The sequence below is a fragment of the Crocodylus siamensis genome, chromosome 4 (genome assembly GCF_052110815.1).
Source record: "Crocodylus siamensis isolate JL-2025a chromosome 4, ASM5211081v1, whole genome shotgun sequence".
In the NCBI taxonomy this organism is placed as follows: Eukaryota; Metazoa; Chordata; order Crocodylia; family Crocodylidae; genus Crocodylus; species Crocodylus siamensis.
The window spans coordinates 130,854,492-130,875,973 of NC_143398.1; the positions used below are offsets into that span (position 1 = coordinate 130,854,492).

The window sequence follows — 21,482 nt, forward strand, 5'->3', positions numbered from 1 at the left end:
GAGGGGGAGAGTTAGAGGCCAGGTATGACTGAGGCTGCCCGAGCCCTGTAGGTGCAAGACTCTGAGGAGGTAGTGGGGACCAAGTACAGCTGCGGCCACCTGAGCCTACCTGAAGAGGGAAGCCCCGAGACTCCGAGTAGAGGGGGTGCTTACGATCAATGAGAAGCCCCAGTGAGTAAGAAGCAGAGATCTGGGGGCTGCGCTGAGGTGCCCCAGTGAGAAGGGGCAGCGCTGAGAGCAGCCAGTGTGTGGGGGCTGCGATGTGAAGCCCCAGTGTGAGGGGGCAGTGTGAGGTGGAACCCAGTGAGGGAAGAACAGGGGCTCAGCCAGAGAGTGAGAGCTGATTCCTGACCCCAGTGAGTCCTCCGCTGTGGGGAGGCAGTGTGTGGGTCAAAAATAACATCTGTAGTAGCACCACAACCTGCTGCCCTGGGGGGGGAGTGAGAGTCCCCTGTGAGACCCTGAGGCACCAGTCATGGTGTGAAGTACCTCAGCTCCCCAGATCCGTGAAGGAGGACCCAGAGAGGGGGACCCTGGGGAAAGAGTGAGGGACATGCATCCAGGCCTGTCGGAGCTTCCCCTGACTGGCCCAGGCAGGGGCCAGGACCAGGAGGGTCAGAAGGCCTAGGGGGCCCACCAAGAGGGACGCTGAAGAGCCAGGGGCCTGGGATCCTGACTGGCCTGTGGGTGGGCCGGGGCTAGAGGAGCCGAAGGTCCCAGTGAGGGGACCACACCCGAAGGGGAACCAGTGGCAGGGAGATATATGGCCTGGTATGACGGCAGCAGAGTCCGCCTGAAGGGAGGAACCCAGGTGGGGTCCTACAGTAGGGGCCGTCGTGTGGGACTGGAACATATGAAAACATCATGGTGTTATCTGGGCCCAGAGGGTGGACCCCTGGAGGGAATGAGGGGCTAGAGACTCTGACCGATTGAGAGAGTACCCTCGACTGGCCCGTGCTGGGGCCAGGACCAGACCGGGCCAGGGGCCCACTGCAAGGGACGTCCAAGAGCCGAGGGCCAGGGGTTCCGACTAGCCTGGAGGTGGGCCAAGGCTGGTAGCCAAAGGTCCCTTGAGGGACCACGCCCGAGAGAGGAAAAATGGTTTTGGGGAGCTATATAGCCTGTGTGAAGGTGGATGAGGCCGCCTGATGAAAGGACTCTAGGTTGGGGTTTAATCGGGAGGATTGTGGGGCCGGTGATGATGAGAACACCTAGATGCCATCTGCGAGGGTTGGGCTGTGGTGTAGGGGAGGAATGGAGCTGCAGATAGCACCCCCTGGCAGTGGGGCAGAAAATGGGCAGCCTCCTACTTAATTGACGACTTTATTAATCAATTAAGATCAAGGCGTGGCAGGTGAGAGAGTGGGCAGTTGGCCCAAGAACAGGTGGGTGGGCCACAATTGGATATGCCCCAAGCAGGCCCCCTGTTACAACAATAACTATTTTAATTTTATTTAAAAATAGTTACAAAGTGCCCATCAAGAATGACAGGGGGGAGGCGGGTAGGGACAGAGACCTGCGTCCTCCGCTGCTTTGGGCTGTGGCCGGGGCCCTCCCTGCCTTCCTCCCACCATCATGTTGGGCCGGGGCTATTCTCCTCCTCCCCTCCGGCCCCTTAGTCCCCACTGGCGTGGTGGCACTGCGCTGTCTGTCCCTGTCTGTGTAGGGCACTCTGATTGGCTGCTAAGATAGCCAATCAGAGCGCAAATAAAGTGTTATGGACAAACAGACAGACAAACAGACTTAGGCTTTTATGAAGTAGAATAATGTTGTCCTGGTTTGCATGTGTTTGTATAATGTATACAGAAGTTGTTGCATAATAGCTCAAAATGAAGTCTTATTCTTGTATATTGTGTGGAAGGGTGGGTATGGGGTTAATGGGGAGCTGTGGGTGTGTGTGTGGGGGGATATGGGAGGTTTGGGGAGGCATGTTTGTGGGGATGTCAGTTTGTGTGTGGGTGGATATGGAGTTTGGGGGGCTGTGGGGTATGTGGAGGGTGTGTGTGTGTGTGTGCATGTAGAAGTGAGCAGGGCTCCCCCCCAGAGGTGTGGAGGTGTGTATGGGGGTGGTACATGTGGGGAGGGGTGGGGTTTGTGGCAGGTGTGGGTGGGTGTGTGATTGTGTGTGGGGGAGGGTGGGGTGTGTGGGGCAGGGCTTGTGGGTATGGTGTGGTGTGCATGGGAGCCCCCCTATGCCAGTCAGCACCCACCCTGCAACAGCCCAAAGCAAGCACATGTCCTGCGGCACCTCCCTGCCACCACAAATAACACGCCTCACCCCACTCCGGGCTTACCCCTGCCAGAGTGGATCAGCCAGAACCTGGGCACAGCCCTATCTCCTGTCCCTGTTGCGTACTGCCTGCCTGTGGTGTGTCCTGCCACCCCCTGGAGGCAGTGATGTTGGTGGAGATGCAGGGAAGCCTGGTGCGGTGCAGGCTCCAGGCAGCTAAAACAGGAATGGTTGGCAGCTGTGGGGGGAGGGCTGCTTCTCCCCCAAGCTGAGCAACAGCTTCTGTTCTGTGCCACCACTGCTCAGCCTGGGCGGGCAAGCCCGGAGCCGGTGTGGGGCACACAGGGTCAGGACTGTGCAGCATGGGTCCCTGCTGGGGCTCAGGCCAGTGGTAGCAGCAGCCACAAGAAGCTGCCACCACCTGGGCTGCCTAGAAAGTCAGTCCTGCTGCAGAGCTGCCCCAGCCCTACTGCATGCCCAGGGGCAGCAGAACACACCACTGCTGGACAGTGCCTGGCCCAGGTGGGACTGGGACCTGCCACGAGCCCCACAAAGTCTAGCCTGTGTGCTGTGTTTTGCCTACTCCTGTACTAGGGAAGTACTATAGTACTTCATGTTTACGCTGCAGCAACATTATATAGCATAAAGTCATCTAGCTTTAGTACCAGTTTTATCCATTGCTTTTATTATCTTTTCGATCATGCTTCTAATGAAAAGGTGACCTATTAAAAACCCTTTAAAAGTGTCATATTTGGATGCTACTATCAGCTTTAGAAAACATCAGCATTGTCTTTACATTACTGGACTGTAATCATATATAAAAGTTTATTATTGTCTTTTCAAAGTCAGACTCTTCCTACATGACTTTATATTTTGATACTGAAATCTTCACTTTTAAAATGTATATATTTAGCTGGTGAGATGAAGCAAAATGACAAGATCACCTGTATATTAGACAGACGACAGAAGAAGGACATCAGAAACCTAAATAAAGCTCTTGCAGAGTTTCAACAAAATTTTCAGAAGCCAGAAACTCGGCGTGAATTTGACTTATCTGATCCACAAGGCCTAAAGAAAGATACTCCTGCTCGCCTTTCTGACAATGACCCTCGATGTACTGTGTCTGGCTTGCAGATGTTTCTAGGAGAAGATTTAAACCAAGCTCAGCGGTCAGATTTTCAAAAGGAGCAGTCAAGAGAGTGGCTTCTGCAGCAACAGAGAGATTGGGAAAATGCATTAGCAGATAAAAAACTTGCAGGTAACAAATGTGAAAAATTGGATATTTGGGGGGAGGGGTTGTTTTTTATTCCCTTCTCTCACCAAATTCTGAAGGTGGTAACTGACAAAATTATACAAGTGTCCTTTATATTAGTCTGTGATACAGAAATACCTCAATGTATTTCACAAAATGAGTGGGGGTTTTAACTTGTCATAGGCAGTAACATTTGGAGACTGATAGAAAGTAATTTTGATTTAATGTGTCAATTAAAAAAGTACCTGAATTTAGGATGATCTCGATTTCTGAACTTGTCTTCAAGTGATGGATTAACTAGTTTTGAAGAAGTTGGTATACTATAAAGGTTTGAGAATTGATTTAGTGAAGTCAAGCTAACTTGACCAGTGTTTGAACAGAAAAACTGTAGTCTGATTTATTCATTAACTTCTGACCTGAAACAAACATATTTTCTTTGCAGTTTTAATATTAATATTAAAAATGTTTTTGTTTTCTTATAACTCATCACAAATTTGAAGATGACAAATTGGATAAGGAGTTGGAAACTGATGCTTTAATTAACTTTCAGTCTGAGATATTCACTCCACTTTAATAGACTATTTAAATTGGTATTTACATATGACATATCATGTTCATGCATATCTTATACTTAAATCAAATTCAGAGGATCTCTATGACAAGAACAGGGTTGAACTTGATCAAAAGGCCATGGAACTGCAGAAAATAAATGAAGAAACCAGACGAGCTGTTTGTGCAGCTACAAAGGATTTTAACCGAATCCAGGTGAATTGATTTTGTTTATAAAATGGAGGGAAAATAAGACCAACAATAATTTTGAGGAGTATTATGATGAATCCATTATGGCACAAGGGCTTGTCAGCAGTTAAATTCCAAATTTATTTGAACAATCAGAATATATAGATTTATTTATTCATTTACTTATTTTTCTTTAAAGATAGTCTCCTGGATTTTTAGCTTGCCCTGCACAGGACAGTCGGAATACTCCAAGCTCTGTTACATATTCGGTTTCTAAAGGCAGACTACGAGTGGGGGCTGCAGCCACGAATTCACTGTATCCCCTTCCCAGCACAGCCCTGCCCCACCAGGAAGAGCTTGGTGCAGCCCCAGCCCAGCCCACCCTGTACAGATCTGGGGGCACATGTCCCCCCCATGCCCTTCTGGACAAGTGGTGGGAGCTGGCAGACCAAAGGCTCCTGGACAAGTGGCGCATGGCAGCAGAAGCTGCTCACCCCACCTCCCTGCATCTCCCGGACGAGCTGCTGCTCCATCCTGCACCTGCTCTGCCACAGCTGGGCAGCCCCAGCCACAAGCCTCCCTCCCCGCAGCAGCCTTGATCTGCCTGCCCATGCCCCTTCCCTTTCTTTCCCCCCTCCGACCCTCTGACTTACCAGCTGGAGGTAGCTCTTCACACTGCCAGGCTGGTATCGGAAATCAGATCGGTATTGGCCAACATGCCTCCTTAAATATCAGCTATTGGTATTGGCCGCAAAAATCTCTATTGGTACACCCCTAGTTCTGGGCCCTGGCATATTCAGTGCACATGTACCACCCTGATGGGAACTGCTGACCAAAAGCTTCCAGTTTTAAATCATTGGCTGACTATATACATGCTCAGGGAGGGAAGGGTGTGTGTGTTTTAATTAAGAGTGGTTCCCAGAGAGCCTTTCTAATTAAAGTGCCTTATCTTAATGTCTGTTAACCCCCATGCATTTGAAAATGGCCGCAGAATGCTTCACGCAACAAGGTTTAGCTAAAGTGCTGTCACAGGCATTTAAAAACGTACAGGGCTCAATAAACATGACAATGAGGTGATGCTAGAGGATTTTAATTAGAATGTGGAGTCTGCTCCAGAGCATTCTAATTAAAACATGAACAAGCATGTGTACAGGTAGCCAATTGTGTGCATTCATGATCCTAATGTGAAATAGATGTATGCAGTTGTTTTACATGTAAATAAGTATTTCTTCCAGTATTTCTTGAGAAATGTAGCCAAATTGCTCCAGGCCCTTTGAAGCATTCGTTCAGCCCTGTGCTTGAAAGCACTTGGCTTTCTCAGCAATTCAAAATGCTTTTTTAAATGAGGCAGTGCCTTCAGCATGGGAAGTTCTGGCCTCAAAGCTATTACTCCCCACATCTCTTATTATATTGTATGTAGTAACTTATACAGCTGTAACAGGATGAAGCAACATAAACAAAATGTCACAAAGCAGGCTAAAATATACGGGAAATAATGTATCCTTCAGCCAGTTGTTTTGTTTCCTAAGCTATACTGATATATCATTTTTATTGGGCACTTGACTTTTGATGGAGAGTGCAACAGATTTTAGTCTGAGAACAAGATATTTCTTTTATAAGCCCATAAATCTCTGTTAATGGATACATACATACATACATGGAGTTGCACATACTTGGAGTTTTCCTTCAGTGAGGTTCCCTTGGAGGTTCAGAAAACTTTAGGACTTTCCCTGTTGCTGAGGATGTTTGAATGTTAAAAATGTGAAACATGCTTAGGAGATTTAATTGTTCTTGGAGCAAATACCAGATCTCAGCAAGATTAGCTTTTTAAAAAGCATGGCTGCTTTAACCTTGTATAATTCTTTCTAACAATAACTGTCCATCCAAAGTGTCCATTCTATAAATCATGGTGTATTTTTATGGCAGCTCCCAAGTTAAAAATACTTGGGGCCAGATGCTAAGAGTACCTAGGTGTCTAAAACAGAGCTTAGGTTGAATTTATGTATTTAAATCCAAGTGAGTAATTCACAAAGGCTCCCCCTTTCTTCTACTCTCTCCCCTGCAACTTCTTATTTGTTAGAGAAGTTGCAGAGACATAAATTTGTGCCATTAAAATTACATAGCGAACCAACATTCTTTTGCTGTGTGTACCCAGAACTGCCAACATCTTTGCTGTCCTGCACATTTAGGTGTTACTTCTTATGAATTCATAGATTTCATGTCTCTAAAACTGTGACCTCTGAGATGCCCAATCCAGTAGGCGTGCTCAGAACATACCTAACATACAGATTGCTGATTTTAGCAGAAACTAGCCATATTCACTTCCATGCATAACATAGCAGGAGGAGAATGTGGTAGTAGGTACCTTCCACCTAATTACCCTAGTTAGAGCACTCAGCCTGGAAGTGGGAAGTCTGGGTACAGTTCCCTCTTCCAGAGGGATTCAAATATACATCTCCCAGGAGACCATTCTAATCAGCCAGCTAAAGTTAAGGCTGGGAGAAGGCCATTCTGTACTCGTTTGACTTAATTGTAGTTGGGGGTGGAAAACGTAGGCCTGACAACATGCTGTCTGTACTGCTTTGCTACATGGAACTAGCGTGGACACTTTACATCATATCAGGCAAAGAGTCCACTGTTTGCATTGTCTTGAACAGTCTAACTTGGGGTTATAGACCCCAATACAGACCAAAGAGAATGGTCAGGAATGAGAGTGGATAATTCATAGGCCTGTCACTCCATTTAACTCAAGTTTACTTATCCGTGTTACAGCAGAAATCTTATCCTATTTTCTTTCCCACCTAAAAGTAAATCATTTAAAGTTAAAGATTGGGGTGGAGGCAGAACATGGCTGGTGGAGGAGGAAGGGAGAGTGCAGCCAGAGTGATGGGCAGAGTGAAAGCAGCAGCGAGGCAGGAGCCTGAGAACTGCAATTTAACCCCTGTGGGCTTCATGCTGTCTGTAAAGTCAATTGGACAGCCCTGTTGTAAGCAATAGCCAACAGCCAAAAAAACTGAGGCTGGTATTTTGTTGTGTAGTTAAGTGAAATGTTTGTTTATCCAATATAATGATGTAAATATTGTTTTAAAAAATTACCCATTTAACCTCTAGTTAATTTTATCAATTAAATCTTTAACCAATAATGCATACCTAGCCCTGGCCAGGAAGTGTGGAGCCCTAGGCCAGTGCCCTGTGGTGGGGGAGGGGCCGCAGCCACCACACAGTGCAGTATGGGGAGCTGGGTGCTACACACAAACCTGCTCGGACACAGCTGCTTCTGGGAGCCACTCCCTAGGGCCTTTGAGAGGCAGGAGAGGTGAGGAGGTGGTAAAAAGCCCTGCCAGCCAACACCCTGGGCAGCACAACAGGCAAGGGGCTTTCCCAGCTCACTGCAGCCACCGGCACACAGGGAAGAATGAAGCAGACTAACTATGGGTACTAGTTCCCCTCACCTTTCCTACTCCCCTTACACTCTTTGTCGCTCCTCCATCCCTCCCTCCTCCCCTTCTGCTTTCCACTTCTTGTCAAGCAGCTTCCCTTTTCATCCCCTTCCCTGCCAGACTGCTCTCTGCCCAGCACTAAATGATAACTAGTAAACTATAACCAGTTATCACTGGACTTATCAGTTAAACAATTAATTTACATCCCTAATCAAATATTCATATAAATAGAGTTTCTTGTATTAATTTGAGATTGTAAAGTTTTTAGTCTGGTTTCTGGCATGTGATAGCTGAGTAAATTGTTATGCTTGATGGATGTTTTGTCAAACTAAAATTGGAGCTGATGTATTTAAATATAAGTGGAAATAATTTTGATAATTCTGGCATATGTTTTCAAGCATGCAGGTATTTCCCCAAGTGTCTTTGATTTATGCCATCACAGCATTCAAGGGATACATTTATATTTTGTATAAGTTTAAGTCAAGAACATAATGCACTTGGTCACATGTAGGTTGGAAATAAGATTGTTTAACACATATCTAGTGTATTAATTCCTTGATTCCTGTACTGAATTGGTGTTTGCTTTAAAATAAATGGTTTCAACTTTCACCTTTTTCCTCCTATTAGGCTGCAGATTTAGCAGAAAGAAAAAAAATAGAAAAGCGTCAGGAAGAAGGTGATAATATGGCTGAAATTTCCAACCTCCTTCGAGGAGACTTGCTTTCTGAAAATCCAGAACAAGCAGCCAGGTCCTTTGGGCCACATCGTGTGTTTACAGATCGATGGAAAGGAATGAACCAGGATCAGTTGATGGCAATACGTTACACTCAACAGCAGCAAGTTCTGGAGAAACTGGTATCCAAGCTTGCTTGTGTATCTGAATTGTTAAAAGGAATAGTATAAGGAGAGGCAGTAGCACACACTGTTGGGGTTGCTCAGGCTATTATGGTATATAATGCTCTTTATGACATCACCAACGTTTCATAAGTTTTTGGCTGAAGCTTTTCATGTAGCGTGCCTGAAACTGGTTGAACATTATTGGAATTTTTTTAGCCTGGATTAGGAGAAAAATTGGTTATTTGGCAATGTTAAAAAAAATCTATCAAACTTTACTTTTGAGAGAGTTTTTGTTCCCAGTTTTTTGGAGCAAGAGCATGGAATTTGGCAGGAATTTGCTTTTTGCTATTCCCATAAATGTCCACTCAGATTTGGCCAAGATATAAACCTTTGAAAAATCTCAGTCTCCACTTGCTCATTAGAGACTTGTTGGAGTTTTAACAGGAAGCATCTCTGAAGATTTCATTCTGATGTGCTTCACCTGCTCAGGGTCAGACTGATCATCACATTTGGGGATCAAGAAGCGTTTTACCCCATGGTCAAACTGAGATGGACTATGAGGGTTTTTGTCATCCTCTGTCATGGAGAGATGTGGTCCTCTTCCTTACATCTCTTGAGTATATTTTAACAAACTATGTCCACCCCCACCACCTCTGTCTCTCCCCAACACTGCACTTGTGGCAAGTTAAAGGGTCTTTTGGACATTTCAGGTATTATGTCTGGTAGTTGTATGCCAAAGCTGTTACTTAAGTTTTTAAGACCAGATTAGACAAACAGTTGTCTAGGATAGCTTGCCTTAGGAGGTCTAGTCCAATCCCTGCTTGAAGTCCCTTCTGCCTCTACTTTTCTATGATTCTATAACTATTCAATGATTCTGTTGTCTTTCAGTTCCTGTATGTGACTGAACTGCACATATCCCATCCTCAGGGGCCAACTGAGTATATGCTAACTGGGGGGTGTCTAGCCTCTGGCATGGTTGCTGCAAGTGGCATAGGCAGTCTATGTGTGTGGCACTCAGCAGATCAGGGAGGGAGAAAGGAACACAGCAGAAGACAGGGAAGGGAGCACAAGGCTGGGAGGCAAAAGCAAAGCAATGTACCAGACAGAGGAAGGGATCAGAATAGCACTTGGGGAGGATGCAGGGCTGGCACAAAGGGTTGGCTTCCACTGTTCTAGCCCATAATTACAGGGTTAAAATAGAACTTCTTTTTGTAGAGAAAGCTCCCAGCTCCTCCAGGCTTGCCTAGAGTCAGGCATCTCAAGTAATAATTTGTTTACCTGTACTCTGATTAAGTCCTATGCTGTTGTTTAGGCAGCATGAAGACAGAAGTTACTGGATTCAAATGTAGAGGGGTCAAGAGATCAATAGTGAGGCTACAAAAGGAGTAGTTAGGAAAAAGAAACCCTATGACGTGGGGGTTGGAAAGGAAATTTGTAAACTAGGAACTGAGAATGAAAGGTGAAAACAAGAGCCACATAGAGACCAAGATTCAAAGACTTTGGGGCTGAGAGTTGGGTTGGAAAGCTGAAACTGGGATTTGGTGAGGGAGATGATAGTGGGGGATGAGGTCTGATGAGTAGCATGGAGGAAGGGAAACCAAGAATTTCTGGGCAAGAAAACTGGGACTAGAGTGGTATAAAATCTTTACTGCTATAATTTGTGGATGGTGTAGAGATTGGTGTAATAAATAATGAGGAAGACTGGTGACTCTTAATAAATAATACGAATCACAATCCCCAGAATGCATAGTTCATATCTGGTTATTCCTACAATGCAGGAGTCTGTTTAAAAAAAAACAACTCCAAAATAGTAACTCTGAGAGGGACTTTTGCAGGCTGTGGGGGGAGAGGGAGATCATTGTAATTGAGTTCTTGGTGTTGTGCTGAAGCAATCAGGGCTTGTGGACAGAGGTGATATCTTTTATTAGACCAAAAAGATTTTTGCAAAAAAAATTCTTTAGTTGCAAGCTTTTGGGAACAAACACTCTTCCATCAGGCATCAGAGAAAAGATTGTAAAAGTTCTCCTGGGTAGAAACAAAAGTTCATATTTCATAGGATTTCACAGAGGAGTCAATAAATGGAAAAACCCTCTGGGCAGCAGTTCTTAGCTGGTAAGGAGTTTCAGCTCTTCTGTGAGGCTGTGATAATACAAATTACCTTAGGCAAAGGCAGGAGCAGATCTCAGGTTTTAGGTGGTCAAAGTTGTTTCTTGCTTGGGAAGATATGAAGATTTCATTAAAAAATCAGCTAAAATTTGATATGGTGCTGTGTTGAGATTTTGTCAGTACTATGGCCAATAAAGAGCCAATGCAGAGATTGGATTAGAAAGAACATGGATAGCTGGGAGCTAATGGAAGAAAGAGGGAGGAATGATGTGGTAGAAGAGAGCTCAGACAGTCAACTGGAAACAGTGAAATAAATCTGGTCCAGCCACGAGATGGAGATGAAAGGCCTAAAGCAAGCGGCCAAATGAGTGGTGCAGAGCTGGTCTATGGAACCTGACCTCAGCAAGCACCATGGGAAGCACAGCCCAGGACCTGGCCTCAGCTAGCCCCATAAGTTTCACAGCCCAGGACCCAACCCTACCAAGTCCTGCATGCTGCACATATCCTGGGCATTGTGTGCAGGGCTGGTCTGGTGCAGCATGTGGGTCAATAGGACAGTACCCAGGGATGAATTGTGGGACTCCACAGGCCTTCAAGCCATATGTTTCACAACACTGACCTAAAGTGACAAGAATGGAACAAAGAGCTGGGGCTGAGGAAGAGATGGAACTGGGCAATTTGGAGGGATGGGACAGAAGGGGTCACACTTGGGAGGGGAAAAGTATATTGTGACAATGCTACTTCCCAGAGCCTCAAATGGATTCTTGAGCTTCCCCCTGTCCTCTCCTGTGAGCACATACTTTTCAATAAATTTCACAGGTATCTCTTCCCTCTCTACCACCAATCCCCTTAGAGGATGACAACATACTGTTACTAATATTTCCTGTTACTCAAGTTGCAAAGGTCTGTCAGGTGGAATTAAATTAAGATCTTCTGTGCTGATGATTTGTGTGTTGTTGCATGAGGACATTTTTATGTTTTTCAGTTTGCTTTTTCAAAAACTTGAGACTGCACAAAAATTGAAGGCTGCAAAGTAAAGCATTCAGAAATGCCAGAATTAATTGCCTTTATAACTTTAAGTCCTTTGTCTGTATGTTATAATATTTAATTAATCTTTAATTAAATGATCACATAATATTCAGTGCATAGTTGCTGTTAACTTCACTTGCAGCTGTGAGTGCTCAGCCCTTCCTAAATGGTGTCCAGGTCTCAAAAAAGGCATGCAGGAAATGAGTAATGCATAATCAGTGAGTGCTCAGCCCTTCCTAAATGATGTCCAGGTCTCAGATAAGGTATGCAGGAAATGACTAATGCATAATCAGTGATCACTTATGAAATGTTTACAAGTGACTTGTCTACAAGTCGCACAGGAACTCTGGCAGAGGCAAAGGTAGTACAGTAAAATTTCTATTTTCCAGCATCCCTGGAGTAAGGGGATTGCCAGTTATGTAAAATCTCCAGTTATCTGAAATAACTGACAGAGTTTTCAGATAACACGGAGTTGAGAGCAGGGGGCAGGGAGGGTGGCGGTGGTGGCTGCAAGCAGAGCAGCAGCAGCTCAGGGTGGTGGGTGGTGGCGATGTGCAAAACTCCAGTTAATGGAGTATTCCGGTTGGTTAAATACCACATAGCAGAGGTTTTACTGTATCTGGGTCTCCACGGCAATCCTGAAGAACAACAATATCTTTTCGTTTCTCTTCCTGAAATGACCTCTCTCTCGTTCAGTGCTTTTGCAAAAAAAAAATCAGGGAGCCTACAGACAACCGTCTTTATTTTGTAGCTCAGATTTTTTCCTAGTGTGCTGCACGAGATAGCAGTTCTGGTGGAAAAAATAGCATGCAGTCATGTATCCTATTTACTTAAATGCAATATAAGCCTCTGGCCCTCCACCGCCCCCCACCCTAAATCAGCATGGGGAAAAAAGCCCCTTGTCTTGTATTCACATACAAGGAAACCTCATTAAATACATAGGTTATCATTAAATTACTAGCGAAAACAGCACATGTTCAATAATGGAAACCAACTACAGAGCTGATTAAATGCAACCAACACTGAGTATGACTATAAAACCTATAGTCCATACTGGGCAAATATTCCCATTTTTGTTGTTGTTTTGTTTTTGGTTTTTTTAATTATTATTATTTTTGCATTATATCTATATTTTTAAAATTGTACCACTAACAACTGTCTTGTGACAGCTGTTGTTCACTTAACAATCCAAAATGCACTTTTACAGTTACGCCATTCCCATTCTTAGCTCTGTTACAGGGCTCAACACTGCAGGGCTGCTAAATGACAGCACCAGGCTGTCTTTTGCAAACCATCTGAAAGATCAGGTTCACACTATGCTGTTCCATTCTGGCTCCATCAAAGCCAACTGGAAGCAGCTCCATGAAGCTATACACTTTGCAGCTCTTGAGACCCTGGGACTAAGTGTCTGCAGACACCAAGACTGGTTTGATGACAATGACAAGGAGATACAATGGCTGCTGGAAGAGAAACAGCGTCTCCACAGAGCCTGATTCTATGATAAGTCTGTGACGGCACAACACACCTACAGCTTGATATGGAAGGCCATTCAGCGCAAGCTGCCAGAGATGCAGGAGACATGGTTGAAGAACAAAGCAGACAAAATCCAGCACTATGCTGACTGCAGTGACACAAAGGAGTTCTGCAACATCCTAAAGGCTATGGTCCACAGGTCCTCGGATCCTCCCTTCTGCTGTCTGCCAATGGGACTACACTGCTAGCTGACACAGCCCAGACCCTCCAGAGATGGGCTGAACACTTCAGTGCCATCCTTAATCAGAGCTCCTCTGTCAACATGGATGCCATACACAAATTACCTCAGATCGCCATCAACACCTCACTTGAAGGTCCATCTATAATTGTGGAAATCCAGAAGGCCGTACAACAAATGTCTAATGGCAACGCTTCTGGAGCCAAAGTGATTCCAGCATAGGTCTACTGATTAGGTGGTCGTGGCCTCATGGAGAAACTAACCAAGATCTTCTGCAGTATGTGGGTGCAGGAAGTGGTCCCTCAAGAATTCAAGGATGCTTCCATCATCCAGCTGTACAAGAGAAAGGGAAATCACCAACTCTGTGGCAACCACAGGGGCATCTCCTTCCTCAAATGCTGGCAAGATTTCATGAGAGTCCTCCTCAATTGCTGACCAACCATCTAGATGACCTACTGCCTGAGAGTCAATGCAGCTTCAGAAAAGAACACAGAACTGCCAACATGGTGTTTGCAGCTTGACAGCTTCAAGAAAAGTGCCAGGAACAGAACACTAACCTTCTCCTCACATCTGTCGACCTAACCAAGGCCTTAAACACAGTGAACTGCGAAGGCCTCTGGGAAATCATGAAGAAGTACAGATGCCCTGGAAAATTCAATATGGTTTGACAGTTCCACGACAGCATGATGGCATGTGTCCTAGTGAATGGCAAATGCTCTGACCCCTTTCCTGTCACAAATGGTATCAAGCAGGGCTCTGTGCTTGCACCTACTCTCTTCAGCATGGTACTCTATGCCATGCTGTTGGATGCCTTCCAAGATGATGACCTTGGTTTGGGGATCAGGTACCGTTTCGACAAGAGACATCTTCAACCTGCACAGGCTCCAAGTGAGCTCCAAAGTCCAGACAACTACTTTGCAACTTCCTTTTCGCTGATGACTTTGCGTTATGTGGAGGCTTACAGGCTGACATGCAACGGTCCATGGACCTATTCTCATTAGCCTGCAACAACTTTGGACTCACTACCAACATGAAGAAAACTGAAGTGAAGTTTCAACCTGAGCTTGGTACAACACACCAGGAACTTCATGTCTCAGTTCAAGGCCAACAACTGTCTATGGTAAACAAGTTTGCCTATCTAGGCAGCACACTCTTCCGTGCTGTCCACGTTGGCAATGAAGTCAACGTGAGGCTAGGAGAAGCCAGTATGGCCTTTAGCAGATTCTGTAAGTCAGTCTGGGACCGCAGAGGCATTGGACTGTTGACAAAACTGAAGGTTTACAAAATCATTGTTCTTCCTACCCTCCTTTATGCCTGCAAAACCTGGACCGTCTACCAGCGTCCTGCCAAGAAACTAAACCACTTCCAACTGTGCTGCCTGCAAAAGATACTGAAGATCAAGTGTCAGGACAAGATTGCAGACACTGAGGTGCTCAGAAGATCAGTTCTTCCCAATATCCACACCCTACTGAAACCAGCAGAGCTAAAGTGGGCCAGCTACCTTTCAAGAATTCCCAACGCTCACCTGCCAAACAAGATCTTCTACAGTGAACTGTCAAATAGAGAATGCTTTTGTGGCACACCAAAGCAGTGGTACAAGGACACCCTAAAGATCTCCCAAAAGATTTTCGGCATTGACACAGAGTCACAGCAAATCGCTTGTGACCGTCCATCTTGGAGGTCATTGATCCAGAGCAGAAGCACTGGCCTCTGAGCAGCAGCACACGGCAGAGGCAGTGAGGAAATATGTGGCCAGGAAGACAAGAATTTCTCATCCAGTCCTTGTCGCTCTCCTGCCCCTGCTGCAGTAGATTGTTCAGGGCAAAGATTGGGCAAAGTCACCTGTGTGGCCACACAACCTAGCTTCCACCCCCCTCCTCTTTCTTCTTTCTCCTTTTTTTCTCCCTTTTTCTTTCCCACTTCCTCTCTCTCTTCTCCCTCTCTCGCTGGATGTGGTCACTTTCGCTTGCAAATGACAAACAACACAGCCCTGTTACAAAGACATGCTGATAGGGTAGTATGACCCATCTGAATAAGACATATACTAATGCCCATTGAGCACAGTCCCGCTCAGCATTAATGCTTTTTTCCAGCCGTGGTGAACCACTATGCTGCATACATTTCAGCTTCCTATTTATTCCTACAGCTGAGCTGCACCTTTCTTTCCCATTTTCAATGAGTCCTTTTTCTTCACCAGCCTTAAATTAAACTAGTTAAACATCACCAAATGGGGCCCCAAACAGTTCACCCAGAATCCCTCTGTCACCTCCTCTCTCAACCTATTGCATATGATTAGTGTGGCCCTGCACTCCATAGGGTGGAGCTGGACCAGGTTGCCCTGAGCCTCATATACATGAATTTTTGAGGATCCCAGGACTCATGACAAGAACACCCGGTTCCAGTCATGGAGGAGGGGGTGTAATTTGCATACGGATCTTTTTGGTTGGGGCTGTATCATACACATGTTGAGCTGTGGGGTCACCATAGCTTGAAATGCCTTTCACTCTGGTGGAGCCCAGCCCAATGAGCTATATGGTAAATCATGAGCTTTTTAGCTTTGGACTAATATAATGTATGGTTTGTACGATATTTAAGTAGGTGCCAAAGTGTGTTTAAGGAGTACCTGTGCTAAATTTGCAGCAGTTTCAAAGAAGATAAAATGCATCAATTCTAGATGAACTAAATTTGTAGGTACTATATGCGAATTACTACAGCTATGTTTAGTTTCTAGATGAGTGCTTTCAAATTTGCTTCTCACTTTTATGTGCTCAGGGAGAGCAGGGTTTGACAGTAAGGAGTGGAGAAAGAGACAAAGTTAGGGAGAGGCAGAGTGGCTACCTGATTTCCCCCCGATTTATTTTCCCTGCTGTTTCAGTGGGTGTAGGAAAAATTCAGGGCAAACCTCTGATAATTAGATTTTATACCAGGGAGTTTCAGCAGATGGGTGGGGAGAAGCAGCAGCGGTAGCGAGTGGTGGGGAGGGCATGAGGGCCCGCACCCAGAGTGGAGTGGCAGGAGCATGGGGCCCACAACGGGGCCAGGGTCAGTAGGAGCCAGTGCCCAGAGCAGGATGGCAGGAGTGCCAGTGCCCAGGCTGGCAAGTGGGGCTGGAGAAGCTGGTAGGCATGCAAGGGAGGTGGGGAAAGGCACTAGCAGTGAGAAGTGGCGAGTGAAGGGGTGGGCATGAGCACGGGACCTGGGGCCAGGACCGGTAGGGACCCAGAGCAGGGCAGGGCAGCAAGAGCACAGGCCCAGGCTGGCACGTGGGGACAGAGTGCTGGCAGGTGGGCGGGGGAGTGGAGAGAGGTGGTGGTGGGATGGGCAATTAATCTCTGTTTACATTCACTTCTGTGGGGAAATGGGTTTTGCTTAGCATGGTTCCTCTTAGTGCTCAGTTTTTCTGGAACCAATTAAGAGCACTAAGTGGGGGTTGGCTGTAATTAAAGACTACATAAAAGCCTACAGACCAAGATAGTGTGTGACTTCTCAACTTTAATGTTCTTTTAGCATTGTAGCATGTATAATTTTGCAGTCTGATCTGTCAATGAGTCAAGTGTGTTAGGGTCTAAAGGAGTTGCAACCAGTGTTGTAGCGTTCATTTAAATGGGTTAAGTAGTATGACAAGTAATTTTTCAGCTTTATTTTAACCGTTTAACAGTATACTGGTTCCAAGCAAACATGTTAAGCTTTTTTCACAGAGACACCCACAGCAGAATGGCTTATCCACACAGTATAGAGCTAAATCTTTTGAATCTTTACAAAAGGTGTTATCAAAGCAATGAAAAAGAGGGACAATATGGACTCTTATACACATGCAGGAAACCTTCTTCAATGCATTTTAATTCCAGCATGTCAGAGCAGATTCGATTCATTGAGTCTGCTGGAGCATAGAAATTAACATGCTCCAGCAGCATCCAGCATCATGTGCATCAGTGCTGAAAAATGGCAGTGAGGTAAGTTCATTCGAGTTTTAGTTCAAAGCTCCCCACTGCCATTTTTCAGCATGGGGATGCTGATGCACGTGACGCTTCAGGCGCTTTCAATTAGCTCTTGGAGCTGCACTAATTAAAGTGCTCCCCCATGCCTCCCAGAGCACATGTATAAACTCTGCATGATTGCAAGTGATAATGGAAAAACTTGTAAGAAGTAGGATATTTGGCAAAGAAGGAAAATTTTGAGTCAGAAATTACAGCAAGATTACAGGTAGTAAGCCTGATTCAGTCTATGCTCTACCTGATACAGCTAACAGTAATACACAGTGTTTTCTCCACTTTGGAAGGAGATAGCTGCCCAGCAAAGCTTCAAATATATATAGGACTAGCTAAAAAAAGGACATGAACTTTGTGGCCCACTTCCACCAGTTCAATTTTTTTACCTCCCCGGAAAACATCCTTTGGTTGATCACGGAGAACTGGCTATTAAGAGATGTCATCCAATGGGTATCACTGGACAGGAAAAGTGGTACCACCACCATATGTTTTCCCCCATGGTTGAATTTCATGCATGAAGTGATAGGGGGGAGAATGCAGTTTGTACTATCTGTGTGGATTATTTAAGCCTCTCAGAAATAAACAAATTAATTAAATGAATGAATTTGCTCATTAGTCTTTATTTTAACAGCGTGTTTTCTTTGACCAAAGAGAATTCAAACATTACTGTTATTCATACAGAGACTACAGGAGGAAGCACTCCAAAGAAATGCTGAGTGGGACAGGCAACGTGTACGAGCTGCCAGAGCACAACTTCTTTCTGAGCGGCAACAGCAGCGACTGAATCGAGAACATCGCAAAGCTCTGGATAACGCCAATGCACAGCTGTCCCAGGAGCAAAAATCAAGGTTAGTGCACAAAGCGGGTTTTGTTCTGGGCTCCTCCAGTCATGCAGGTAAAGGTGTGATGGTATCTGATGCACGATTCATACAGTTGCACTTCTTGCCATGCCACATGTATGCAGGAGGCATGGTTGTGGGATCCGACAGCTGTCATCATGCCTTATTTCTGGTTCAGATACAGCCCAGGATCATGATCCCAGGCTCCTCTTGCACTGGCAAGTAGCAGGCTCCCATGGCTGGGATCCTCCTCATCTGATGGGGCTCACCATGTACTCCCACTGCTGGGAGCCCCATCAGCTAATCTAGGCTTCCAGCCATGGCCACACGTTCAATTAATGGCATCATAGGAACCAGCCATAGAGTTATTCCAGATTTTTTGTGGAATAACTTTGTGGTTTATCCCTTGGTTTATGTTGCCATTAATTGCTTTAACACATGGACAGGTTACAATTTAAGCTGTGATTACTTGGTTAATTCTGCTTTAAGTGTAACGTGTAGCAGGTGCCTCTGTACTGCAACTCTTTCCCATCGACACAACAGCTCAACTAATATAGTCTGCTCTACTTAATCTGTGTCACTGGTTTAAGAAATCACAACAGTTTAGACCAAGTGTCTGGATTTTGCAGTAGCAAACCAAAGAGAATTTTTGTAATAGTAGTGGGATATGCTTATTCTTAAATCACACACTTTGTACGGTGGCTCAAATATCAGTGGTATTCTGCCTGGGAGCATAATGGGAAGCATTATGTTCAGTGTTACAAACAGCAGTATCAAGATAAAAAAAGTGGACAACAGAAGGTTGAAAAGGATCATAAATACAATAAAATGTGTGGTAATAAGTATTTTTGAAAGAATACTTGTCCATCTGATAAGTTCAGTCTCCTGGAATTAGAAAGGATCAGAATTCTTTTTAAGTAAAACTGCCAGTTTATAAATCAGGATAAGACCCAAAGGCTTTAGTAGACCTCTCTGAGCAGAAACAGGTCTACTAAAGCCATTGGGCTACACATGCATTAATGCTTCATAATTACTGAGCATTTAGTTTAGTACCTGTAATAACAGGTACTAAACTAAATGCACAGTAACTGGCGCTGTAGCACAGTAGCACTGGCGTATGTGTAGTAAATTAATTCTACTGCGTATTAGTGCAATAGCATGGCTTTTGCCATGACACACTAATGCACAGTAGAATTAGTCTACTGTGCATTTAGCGTCTTGTGTAGACATAGAGATAGTTAGCCTATTATTCTGAAGTCAGGCAGAAGGCAGGGTAGATTTGCATCTTAAAGACTAAATCACTTATACAGCCTAAGCTTTTGTGATTTAATTACAAATCTATCCCACCTTTAGTAGACCTCTGCCAAAAAGATCTAACTAGTGTTTCAGTAATCAAGGGAAAGGTCTATAGATGGTCTGCCCTGAAGGTCTGCCCTGAAGATGGTAAAAAAAAAAAAAAAAGGGCCCTAAAAAGAGCTTGTTTAAAAGACAATCAAAATAAGCCAATGTGGCTACCAATCTTCAACTCCTGATTTCTTCCACTACGTGATTTGGTTTTGTTTGACACAGTTTCCTAGTTTAAAATTAGCATTCTAGAATTTCGAGGCTCAGGTAATGCTGATTTCTCCACACTGGCATTACAAGATTTTGGAAACATTTTTAGAAAAATAAGAATTATTATGTAATCTTGAGACAATTCATATGTATTGGAGACCATTTTTAATACAGCTATATTTTTTTATTCTTAATACTACTAAATTTAACACACAAAGGTGTTCAATATATCTATATGATATTCTACTTCAGGTTATTTCTATGATATCAAACATTTGGAAAGTTAAAAATATATATACTAACTGAATCTATTTGATTTATTACTAGGAGAATTTATCTTCAGGAAGAAGTATATTCAAATTTTCCAACAGGACAGTATTTCACACAGTTTAATACAACAAGCCGATGACATTTGAGAGACGCACGCTCCCTGAAATACTGGTATAGCTAAGCTTTACAGAAATAATAAATTTTCATTACCTTACCATGCTATTGCTTTTTTATTGTATTTTCAAACTTTCCAATAAAAATGTTTCTGCATTAAAATGAATCCATTTTTCGGATAACAGCTTATTTGAAATCAAAAGCCCCATGATTGGCATTTTTATATGTAATGAAAGAGAAGTACAGAGACTACTGCAGTTATTTTTTATAATCATTTTGTAGGAAAAAAAAAAAAGTACAAATAACTCTGACCTGGTGATTTAAGTGCTAATCTGGAGTAGATTTTAGGTCAAATTTCTTCCTAGTATGTGCCCATTCAGATCAATCAATTTTTTGTGCAACTCCTTCCCAGTGAAGAATATGACCCCTTAGTAGATTGATTAGATATTATTTACAGGATTTTTTAGATTGAATTTGAGCTCCTTTGATTACTCATTCTTTCTTCAGTATAGTATACATGTTTGCTAATCTCTTCCTTTTAAAGGTTACAGAAACACAGGAGTGCAGCATGACTGTCAACTTGAATCACAACAAAATCTGATTTTCATTTATACTTTAAGACAGTGGTGCTCTACCACCAGTCTGTGGGCTAGATCCAGCCTGTGCAGCCATGGCATTGAGTTCCCTATGGATCTGGAAATTTAGCAGCAGGGGAGCAGTGGCAATTAATACTGCTGCTGCTCCCCCACTACCAAATTGCCATGACCCACAAGCCATGTGATATTGCCCTTTGCACAGGATGGGGTCATAGGGACGATCTGGCACAGGGCCCCACCATGTTCCATCCCCATATGTTGGATCAGGCCTGTGAACTGACCCCACACCTCTTGTCCAGGGGGCACCACTGCTTTAAGAGACCATACTCTGCTTTAAAATATAGGAGAATGAATAGGATGAATATTTGATTTTGATTTAAACAAAGAAAATGGAATGTTCCTACAAATTTATGCATTTTATGTAGAGATAAATATTTGAAACATATGTATATGTGAAAGTGAGAATATAAAGCATTGTCATAGCATTTTGAACTGCTTTCAGTTATTGAAAAGTGAAAGCTTGGGGAAAAATACAATTAAAATTACTTGATATGCTGTGGTAGCAATTCTGCATGCCAGTCCAACAATGTGTTTGACCCTAGATTAGAACTGCTTGATTTCAGAGCAGTTGGGAATTGCACACCATACAGGTCGCAGGCACTAGGCTACACACTGCACCAGCTGCATGTCTTTGGGGCTGCATTGGTTTCTGCGGACTGCCACCACCTTCAGCTTTCCCCCCGTGTGAGCAGCATGATTCCTCCACCGCTACTACTA

The 21,482-nt window shown here is 44.3% G+C and overlaps 1 protein-coding gene across 1 annotated transcript in view; it reads left to right on the top strand.

The window, feature by feature from the left end:
* Positions 1-21,181, top strand: part of RIBC2 (RIB43A domain with coiled-coils 2) — a 30,914-nt gene extending 9,733 nt beyond the window's left edge. The window contains exons 3-7 of the mRNA XM_090043801.1: positions 3,144-3,488; positions 4,129-4,247; positions 8,288-8,515; positions 18,014-18,180; positions 20,053-21,181. Of these exons, the coding sequence (XP_089899927.1) occupies positions 3,144-3,488; positions 4,129-4,247; positions 8,288-8,515; positions 18,014-18,180; positions 20,053-20,134 (941 nt within the window). The 3' untranslated portion in view covers positions 20,135-21,181. The remainder of the gene's footprint in view (positions 1-3,143; positions 3,489-4,128; positions 4,248-8,287; positions 8,516-18,013; positions 18,181-20,052) is intronic.
* Positions 21,182-21,482: the final 301 nt, after the last annotated feature.